The 11,036-nt window shown below is 36.5% G+C and overlaps 1 protein-coding gene across 1 annotated transcript in view; it reads left to right on the top strand.

The window, feature by feature from the left end:
- The window catches only part of LOC125504928, a 19,915-nt gene extending 9,943 nt beyond the window's left edge, over positions 1 to 9,972 (top strand). Inside the window, exons 3-8 of the mRNA XM_048667661.1 lie at positions 1,139 to 1,302; positions 2,351 to 2,486; positions 8,592 to 8,721; positions 9,306 to 9,496; positions 9,556 to 9,695; positions 9,751 to 9,972. Coding sequence (XP_048523618.1) covers positions 1,246 to 1,302; positions 2,351 to 2,486; positions 8,592 to 8,721; positions 9,306 to 9,496; positions 9,556 to 9,695; positions 9,751 to 9,891 — 795 coding nt within the window. The 5' untranslated portion in view covers positions 1,139 to 1,245 and the 3' untranslated portion in view covers positions 9,892 to 9,972. The remainder of the gene's footprint in view (positions 1 to 1,138; positions 1,303 to 2,350; positions 2,487 to 8,591; positions 8,722 to 9,305; positions 9,497 to 9,555; positions 9,696 to 9,750) is intronic.
- The last annotated feature ends 1,064 nt before the right edge of the window (positions 9,973 to 11,036 follow it).

Raw genomic sequence — 11,036 nt, 5'->3', positions numbered from 1 at the left:
TTTACCTGGTGTTGATTGAGAGAAATTAATTCTGAAACACAAACTAACTCAAACACAAATTCTCAAGGGTGAAACAACGAAAAAAATTTAAAGCGCAATTTGAAGTCAAAATTTGACCAGCTTTTTAACTGTGTAAATATCCAACAAAATGTTAACTGTTGGCCTTCTTTAATCACTGGAACTACCTTAATTTTCACACATTTCACAATTTCGCACAAAATTCCTCATTTAGAGTAAAAGGTGTGTTATAGCGATTCTACTTGAGATCAGAGTTTTCGTAATTCCCATTTAATAAAACCGTTTTTCCGTCTTGATTCACCAAACGCGATTTGCTCCAACTGGTTCCAGCGCTATTTCAAACGCAATGAAAGGGAATTAATCCGATGGAAAATTGCTGTATCATACTATCGCGACGAAAATTAATACGATGCATTCGTGAAAAAGAACCGACAGACAAATCGGGACTCTTTGCTGAATATTTCAAACGCCGTCGAGCTTTAGTGAACCGCGAACAATTAGAATTTGACATCTTTTGTGCCCGACTTTTTCCAGAATGATTCGGAATAGAAGAGTGAGCCCGAACTCGTTAGCGCCATTGGCCGACTAAATGAGATTTATTTTCTACCGGTTCAATCAGATTGCTCAACCTCTCCCAGGCGTGGTAAATGAAAAATTGTTTTAGATTTTCCCAGCTTGATTATCTGAAATCTATTTCACTTTGACTATTACTGGCTGGGGTAGACATTATTCGGTTCAATGTGGCACCAAATATATTAAATACCCAAACAAAACATTACTTGTGTGCTTGGGGGGTGGTTATTGATAAACTGGTCGATTACCAAATATGTTCGCTAAACTGTTCTAATTACGGTTCATTTATCTAACATAAACAAATGGATTCAGGTGGAATAAATCAATTATGGAAATTTTCCAGGGAAGACCAAACGAAAATTGCCTGCTGGAAACAGCGAGTTTCATATATATGGTTTTAGCGTTCCAATAGTAGCAACTTTTCGCCAAACTCTAGCTCTTTCTGATGCTCGTTAAAAGCTTATTTGATTTGATATTGAAGATTGAATCATTTCCCTCTTTGGCTGGTTTTTTGGAAAAATTCAATATCTACTAATATTCTTTTCAGGCCGTCCATCTCATCTGCAAAACTGCACGCTGCTAAACCAAACCACCAACTCTTTGCAAGTGGAATGCGTTGAGGGCTATGACGGAGGGTTAACCCAAAGCTTTGAAATGGAAATTTTGGAATTGCCCGGGCTCAAATCGCGATTAAACATCACAACCTATAAGGTAAAGTATCAATTTTTGCGATAGAGTAAACTCAAGCATTATATTGAATAAGCAGGGGATTGGGGTTTGCAATTTTATTTTTTTGAGCTAAAGTGTAATGGTTTTTTATGAGCTTTGCTGGTTTGGAAAGTCTCAATTATATTTATATTCACTGTTTAAGTCATAATAAATTTATTCCGAAGTTTAGACTTATTTTCGGCACAAAATGCTCAATAGGAAAGTTCACAGTGTTTTTTTCGGCACAACAATGGCGTTGGGGTGTTTAATGTCGAAGTTGTGCCCAGCTCTTCGGGAAGGACACTGATTTTTCGACACTAAGTGATCAATTGGTAGGATTGCAATGTTTTTACATCAAAACCACCTTAAAATCAGTATCGTGTCTGAAGGGCTCGGCACAACATATCCATTATAGTATTTAAAGTCGAAGTTGTGCCGAGACCTTCGGGACGACACTGATTTTTGGCTCAAAAGGAACAATCGTCAGGTTTAGAGTGTTTTATGCCAAAATAATCTTAAAATCAGCGTCGTGCCCCAAGCGTTCTGCACAATATTCGCATTAGAGTGTTTAGTGTCGAAGTAGGAAGGATACTGATTTTTCAATACTAAGTGATCAATCGGTGTGTTCGCAGTGTTTTTACATCAAAACCACCTTAAAATCAGTGTCGTGCACGAAGGGCTAGGCACAACGTCGACATTAAACACTATAATGGAAATGTTGTGCCGAGTGATTATCTGTTTATTTTATGATTATTATTGAATTGATTGTATTTTGTTTTACACCTTATTTAAAAGCAAGACTCACAGCAAGGCCCAAACCAAGACCATGCAAGTCTCTCTTTTGCTCATCACTAAAAACGTTTAAGAGTCACATAGAAAACAGTTAAAATTCGATTTGTGCTTATTCATAACAAACACTTTCATTTCTTACACATAAAACCCATCGTTAATGACGAAAAACTAGCTAGACCAAGCTTGCCCTGTTCGATACGTGATTGATACCTCGGAGTTCTTATCAGGAGGCAAAAAGTGAAGTTGCAAAATTTTACAGGCACCCATCTTTGTAGCTGATGGGCTGGACCCGGGAACTAGTTACCGCATCATGTTGTATGCCGTAAACAAAAAGGGCCGAAGCGATGCGACAGTGATCGATCCCGTAACTTTCAAAGGAGTGGCCAAATTACAAGGTAAGGCACATATTTAGTTGCCGGATGGAAGAGTTTAGAGTTGTTCCTTTCACGTTTTGCTGGAAGTAAATGAGTTTGCACGTCATCAGCGTCTTCTAGGAATGGATTCAGCAAAAATAAAAATTAATTCGTCACGGATGCTGCTAATAGCGACTGAATGCAGGCAAATATGCCGTTGAGCGTTGCAGGTTGCTAACCGCGAACGTCCGGTGGACGTCCGCAACGTCCCCAATGAAATATGGACTGCCAAGGGCCCGTTTGAACTACGGCCTTGTTCGGGAGCGCCATGTACAATTACCATTATGTACGATTTACACGTGTGCACTACGGATATACGGGTCGTTTACTTTAACAACTCGCCTATTCAGGAGGCAATCATAACCGTCCCATCATATTCCAGCCCCCAAATTAAAGCTTTTTATCATCTAAACTGGACCTAAGTCGCATTGTTTATATTAATAAGATGTTTGATCTTGATGATGAACAAACGCGGATATTGTCCCAAAAAAGTGTGTAACTCCACTTTTTTCAGAAATTGCCATCTCCTTAAGCACTGGATATCTTCGATTTTGTGCTAACTAATTGATCCTCTGCTTAGTCCGACTGTTTCTAATATGATTGCGTACATCCGAGCATTCAATGCTCAAAGATCAAAAGAAAAATTCACAACTTAATATCATGATGAAATAGTTAAATATTTATTTTTAACTGAACCGAGCAAGTCGAAGTTTATTTAATTTAATCGAACTTCAAAAAACTTCAAAATTTTAAGAAAAGTTTTTATGGAAAGTCAAATCAATAATGCTTATTCCAAAAAACTGTCTGAAAGTGTAAGTTCTGACCATGATGAACAATCAGATGATTCTAAATTCTTTCTGATTAGTTAAGTATCTCTGTTTTTTCTAAACGATCTCTTGCAATATATAATTTACAAAAATAAACGTGAAACTGTTGCTTTAAACAACTTTTTGCTTGCTCATGATATTAGAGCAGCGCACAAAATAATTCACGTGATATAATTGAACGAAAAATGGAAATCGAGACTAATTTAGATAATGAGGAAGCTGAAAGTGAATACAGTTTAGAAAAAAATTATCGAAATGTTTTACCAGATGAGATAGATGAAAACTATGCGGAAAAAGAGAGTTCTTAGCACGCAACTAAAAAATAATGCAAACGCAGGAAAAACCAACGTAAAAGTGGGATACGACTGGGGATATAACAGTAATGAAAAGAAAAGATAAAAATGCGGCAGGTATTTCGGAAGAGAAGGCAATGAATCTACAACTAAACAATGCGGTATGAAAAATCGTTGAATATATCCAAAACAAAAAATGATGCATTGGAATGATATAAATTGAAAGGAAAAGTCAACGCATTTTTAACGAATCTGGGAAATGGGGAAACGAAAGAAAAGAGCAATAAACAGAACAAATTGCAGTGTAAGCCGAAAAACTACTTACAGCAGTTTTTGATGCAAAAAAAGAAGAGAGCGTAAGAGCTTGTAAAACCATGTTCTACAACACTCTAAAAATGTCCTAAAAAGCTTTTACTGTTTGAAATCAGCTTGAGATAACGAAACAAACATCTGAAAGCCTGAAGTGGATGAACCCAAATAATTTAATATTATAATAAAAATAAAAAAAATACGTCGATTAGGGACTAAATTGGAAGAGAATCCTCTATTGGAAAATTTCTGGTGCAGTTATAAATCTGCCAGCAGATTATGGTTATGATGCAAAAAGTGCCAGAAAAACATTAATTCCCTGCGATGTTCAATATCTACAGCAAAGTTATTTTTAATATTTTTCTAAGCTTAATTCTGTTGGTTCAACAGTAGGTAATGTTGTGTAGGTGATTGTGAACCGGCACAGCACGGTTCAGAATCTAAGGGGCCTAAAAATCGATTGAATTGATGAACGATGAACTGAAACATTCTGAACAATTTAAAATGTTACCTACTAAATTAACAAAAAATTTAAAAATTACGAAAATAAAAAGTCTCCGAATTACATATAAAAATAAATTTAAAATCAAGCAACAACACCATCGTTCCTTTCAGCATCATTAAATTGGAATACACAATTTCCAATATTGCTGTATTAAAATACAACCTTTAAGTTTACTTCTTGTTAGTACGTAGAAATAAAATAGTAGATTAACATTATTCGTATAATGTTATCTGGCTTGGAGTAGAAAAATATGTTTACATGTTTCTTGTAATATATGCATTTGCAACTCATTTTTCATGGTTTCCTCGTTTTTAAACTCATGGTAATGTAAAATTATCAATATATTTTCTTAATTTAAAGTGCGTATGGAATGAGTGAGGATATAACGAGTGATATTAGTCAGTCTATTGATTTTTTTGAAAACCCATTTTTTTCAAGCTTGCTTATAACTATTTTAATAAGAGCTTAAGTTCAATAAGTAATCGAGTAAATCATAAAAAAAATTGCGTTAAATTGTTTTTCTTGTCGCTAGAAAAATTCACCTTTCTGGACTTTTCATATCATGATCTGGATATGCAAGCTTTTTCTGAAAAACCACATTTCATTTCATTCAAAACTTACACTCAAAGAAACGACAGAAGATGATGCCCCACATCTAGGATATGAGCGAGACATTACAGTACCTTAAATGTACGTTACAAATCAAGAGGAGTCCGGCCGACATCCGCACGTTGGGGATGAATTATGAACTGCGAAGCTCACGAGTCTCATTCTTTGGAGTGTTCAAAATAATCAGTCCTGATGCCCTGAAAAAAAATCTGCAAAAGCTTTATGTTAAGGTTCAGAGCTAAAGGAATGCCTAGGGAATTTATTATGCAAACTGTTGACCAAGAAAGTTCTTCGAATCAAAAAACTCTTGAATTAAAACAGCAACCAGCAAACAATTGATCAAAGCAGCGGCACTGGGAACAAGAACTAACAATAAAAACATGTCATTTACGATAACAAGCCCTATCAATTGATATTTAGATTAGGCCTCAGAAGGGGTGGTTGCTTTTCATCAGGGGAACTATTCCCTGACCGTCGTCATGTTTACGACATTGAACCCGCTATCAAAAGCGAACATAGTCGTCCGTTAATCTTTTTTTATAGTGGAAGTTTTTTCCAGCTTGTGACATTTTTAGGGTTGATCTGGATTTTCAGGCGTATAACCCAAGAGCTTTACTGGGCTTTGTGCGTCAATACTTTGAAAGAAAAAGTTTAAGGTTTTTTTTCGAAGTTTTAACATCGTAAATTTTAGGAGTATTGCGAGAATGTGTCAAGATGGTTCCGTTCTCTAACATTCAAAGTTTGCAAAGATTCATAAAAGAATATTTAGTGCAGCTAAAGATTTGCTAGAAGATGTTGAGGTTTGTTGGTCACCGTGATGCTATTTGGTGAAAAATAGCTGCAAATGAAACATTATTTTTCTGGGTCCAAAAACCGGCCTCCTTTTACCAATCTTGTTAGAGTTTCTTTAGCCGGTTTGGATTTGATGACCACTCAAATTATTTCTGGTTAAAACTCGCTCACTTAAACCAAACTTCCAAACACTTCCTGAAAACTGTTTAAAACTTCAACTTCCACAAAAATATCCATCAATTTTTTAAAAATTCATTGGCCTATTTTCTAGGATTCCGTCTAGTATTTGCTCACGCCTAAATCGCCGTCGAAGTTCGTCAGTGGTGTGCAAATATTATTGATTTCAGCTTTGGCTCTCGATATTATGCAAATGAATAGAAAATTACATCGTGACTGTGGGAGGTTCACTTTACCTTACACCTACAAGTAACTTTTGGATATTTTCCAGTAAATTCCATAGCAAATTGATTCCAATTGAGATCAGGGCGTGTACAGCAAACAGCAACACAAATCCCATAAAGAAGACGCGGAATATTCCAAAACCGCGACAATATTTACGTCCTAAAAATACATGGGTTTTTCTATCGAAATGCATAACAAATATTATTGTCAGACACCAAATGCTAAGTTGAAATTGGTTCTCAAACCATTAATAGAACCGGAGAAATAACCAAAAGCATTGTTGCATACTGATATCGATTTTTTGTCAATTTATATGCGTTGCTTGTTTGACTTTGTAAATCCTCCCAAACTGAATTGACCAAAGCGAGTTGAAAATGACGGACATTGTGAAATTGACTCTAGTGAAACTGCTTCGCATAAATTCAACGGGAATCATAAAATCCAGAAGTTGTAAAAATGGAATATTTCCTCCTATCAGCCAATCGCCGACTTTTATAGATAACAATTTTTCGGCGTCGCGATAAAATCGAAAACACACTTTGACGTTGGCTCGTAAAACTAGATCTGAAGTTGTTCGCGTTTCACTTAAGACAAATGTGCATTATTCAAACGGGCAAAAAGAACGAGGTTGTTCCATTGATTGTTACGAAGTGCTTTTGCAAGTCACGTTGCAAGACACACACGCGAACTACACGTTTTTCTTGCTCGATACAATTTACTTTTAGATTGCCCAACGAAATTGGAAAATAATGACTTGACTTCTCAGTTTTCTGGCCCCGGATACTTATAATTTTTCTGCACAAATCCATTTTCCTAGAACTCCGCCTTTCGACTTCTGGAATTGTTATGAAATTGTACGGGGAAATTGCAACTTATCGAATTTCACTTATTGAGAGCAGTTGGGAGGATTCAAAGCAGAAATGAGGCTCATAAGTTTCGTTTTAATTAAATTGCTCCAGCTGCACTCAGACCACTTAACTTGGCGGTTGCGAATATCAACAAAATCCATTTGGCATAATGAAGTTTGGAAAATTATAGTCGGTTCTTTTTATACATTGAAAGTTTTAACTAGCACGATAATCGGGGCTTAATGAGCGTTGTGCTGGTAACGTCCATAGAAATATTGATTAGATTTAGTTAAATAGCAAGCTTTTGCCTAGTTTTATAACTGTTCAAATATGGAATATTTTATCATGTTGACCGCACTATTTGGTACGTTATTTGGTTTGAAATTTGGTACGTTATTTGGTACATTTAGACTTAAATTGCCCAAAACGAGAAGAATTCATTTGGGACCCGCGAAGAAAGAGCCGTAAATCCGTCGATAAAGGTTGACGGATCACGGCACAGTAGTCTAACTTATTTTGAAAAACATGCGATGAATAAAATAGAGGTGAAAGTGCGATGCATGGAGAGGCCATAAGAACCGTTCTTTGTGTTTTTGGTCCTTCGAGCAGAAAAATATGTTTCTCAAGTTGAACAGTTAAAAATGCTGCTAATATCTGGGTCCCCAGAATCGTCACTTAAATTGTCGCAATGAAGCGCCGTTTATGTTCCTGATAATTTCATTCAGCATTTTTTATTGACTTGCCACGTTGTGAAAAATTCGTTGACCTAAACATGTGTTTGAAATCGTGGCAATAAGAAGAAATGTGTGGGGTAAAAACCTTATACAGGGTGTATACGGCAAACTATAATCAGGAGAAACTTGAAAATTGTAGAGTACACGGGAGGCAAGTGATCTAAAATGTGGTGATCTAAAACTTGGATCACTTGCCCCCAATGAAGGCAGCTGTGTTTCTCGTTGGCAGACCCTGTATAATATTAGCCAAAGAGATGAAATTTATTTGTACTTAGCATGCATTAATTTGCTCAAAGTCGGCCTGTTTCAGTGATTGATCGACGAATTTATACATTTTTGGCAAACTGAACTTTGAAGCTACTTGCATTAAGAATAGTATAAAAATGCGCAAAAATAGCTACTTAGACCGATTCTCATCGACCGATTATTTTCAATGAATTATTATCTGTTTTACTATTTACGGTTATTTTGACTGCTGATGCTCCAAACAGCCAATAGGAACTTGGATTCCCATTCATTTTGGGTACGAATCTTTACAATTTTATGAGTCAACACCCCATTTTTTGGAAAAACATTTCACAAAAATCGAGACCTTGACCATGTTGGAAAAAGTTTCAAACAACCTTCAATTAAAGAAAACAGTTCTACTGTGTTTTAAGGCACATAAGGCGCACAAATCGGACGCTCTAAAGAAAACCTCAATTTCTGAAAATAGCTATCACCCAAATTGCTACGAAAAATCTAAAAAACTGACTGTATTTTTTGCAGGTTCGACTGCCAGTATGCCAATCAACCCCCTGATAATGGGCCTTTTAGGAACAGCAGCAATTTTGGCAACCGGAGTATGTCTAGTGTTGGTAGCACTATGTAGAAAACACTACGCCAGGCCATGCCACAGGTAAATCCACCTTTTTAAAAAACTTTGAAATACCAAAGGTATTCAATTCCATGCCAGCTATTTAAAAATTGAGAAATGTTCTTCCACTTCGGCAATTCCATTCTCTCCAGAAAACACAAATTGCTCACTCATTAACAATCCACTAAAGCGCCACTTTCACGGAAAATCACTAAACAATCTTCATAAATTTAAATAGGATAGTGATTTTGCGACAATGGCCGAACAACTGCAACATAAAACTCGGAACGCTGCAATTGCGAATTTATTCATCCAATGTAAGAGCCATAGCAGAAAATGGTTACACCATTCAGAAACAGTTTTATGAAATGCTAAAAGTTGCAATCCGAAACAAACGGAAGTAAGCGGCCCTCGCGTTACCTGCAATAAAGCGAGTATTAAAAAAATCTTGCTATCGCGTTTTCCGTTCTTAAAGCCACTACGATTTTTCATTCTCATTCTGAATATCTTATCAAGCAAAGAAGTTGCAGAAAGGGACTTTGCTTGCCTGTTTAGGGGTTTATTTTCATAACTAAGTTACCCGGTTTAAAGCAGCGCCTGGAATTTTTCAAATGCTAATTTAACAGGCCGGATAGCAACAGTACAAAGCATGTTCCTATGGAAGCCGTTATCAATGCAGATGACCTGATTGTCGATGGTTCCATAACTGGAATGCGAACCTCCAGCGGTTCCATTGAGCACACCATAACAGCTGAAGCGGTTCGGAATGGAAACTCCATAGAAGCCACGGATCCGGATATAATCCGAAATCAGTATGGTAAGTTTTGAAACAAGGCCCAATCAATTGAATGCTGATCGAAGATCCGCTTGTTGCAGAAAGAAGACCGATTCACGGGTTTATGAAAGTATACGAGTACGAACCACCTGGTTGCCGCGAAGAAGACGACCAAGACGATGAGGGCGAAGGATACGCCTTTAAACACGTTGCCAAAGAATTACATGCCCCGAATCAAACAGTAATGAACGATTAAGATGATAGGGAGAATAGTAGTGCTAATCAACATTTTCCAGATATATCGAAGTCTCCAGAGGCCTAACCGGACAAACCCCCACAATCCGACGTTGATTACGGGGTCCCAAACGCTCACCCATAAATATCGGGGGCCCGAAGTGGTCACCACATCCAATCGGATACAGGAGAGTTGCATATAAGATCCTTATAATGTCATTGTTTTTATCATTGTAATATATTAATGTATTTAAAATAAAAATATTAAAAGACTTTATTTCTAAGGTGGTGTTTTTAATCGCATGTCGCTATAACCCTGCTAACAAAAGTCTAACTAGGCAGCGCAATGACCCAAAGAATGTGTAATAGTAACATAATACAAATTGCCTAACTAACTAACTTTAGGGATTGATTTAATTTTGAGGTAAACTGCTACGTTCGTGGCCGCACTATGAATCGGAACTTTGGTTATATTGGAAATTTGTTTTTCGCCTCGATGCCCACGGTATTTACGTGTTTGGCGGTTGAACTATGTTCGTTCTGAGAATCTCAACATTCGAGCATGTTACGATTAGTAGGGCTCAGGGCACATAGGTTCAACAGAATTTATCATAGAAATTTACCTAAATGGAATATCTGCATTTATTTTTACCTGAAAGTTGCTGAATTGTGCCAAACAAGCAAACAAACAAATTTTATTCATACTTACAACAGGGTTTATACATGTCAAAGGTCGCTGTTTAGGCTGGGAAGGACCAGGTGGAAATGTTGTTAAGGTTCCAGTTTTAAGAAAAAATAAAATGTCAACACGAAAACGCTGGAAATTGTGAAATAGGGATGCAGTTTCTTCCCAAAAAAGCGTTTTCAACCCCTGAAAACTTTTTTTTGGGATTTGCGGCGCAACGTGACCTCCCACCGGAAAATGTCTAATGGCAGAGTGGTAGACAATCAAAAGCTATAAAATTTTTGGATTCAATATTTTTTGACATAACTTCAAATTAACAAAATGGTAAAAAACCCGAGCATTTTTATCTAATTTTTTCTCTAGCGCATAAATAATTTAATTTAAGTATACGAAAATTTGTAAACATATAGCTTTTTTGGTGTTGATTAAGCACGATTTTTGGCATTTCGGAAGACGACTAGTTTTCGAGTTATGTACATTTTTCAAAAACAGTATCTTCGACGAACAATTATCTTGATCTTTTTGTTCGGTCGGCTTTTTGTCATTTTGAAAGTTGATTTGAGGTTATCTCAAAAAATTCTAAATATAAAAGGTTTTGGTTTTTTCATTATCTACAGCTTTTGTATTGAACGTTTTCCGCTAGGAGGTCATTTTTCGCCGCAA

The sequence above is a fragment of the Dendroctonus ponderosae genome, unplaced genomic scaffold (genome assembly GCF_020466585.1).
Source record: "Dendroctonus ponderosae isolate FM_Combo_2020 unplaced genomic scaffold, Dpon_F_20191213v2 Dpon_F_20191213_6, whole genome shotgun sequence".
In the NCBI taxonomy this organism is placed as follows: domain Eukaryota; kingdom Metazoa; phylum Arthropoda; class Insecta; order Coleoptera; family Curculionidae; genus Dendroctonus; species Dendroctonus ponderosae.
The sequence above is the reverse complement of the archived record's forward strand: the minus strand, read 5'-3'. Positions and strand labels throughout refer to the sequence as shown.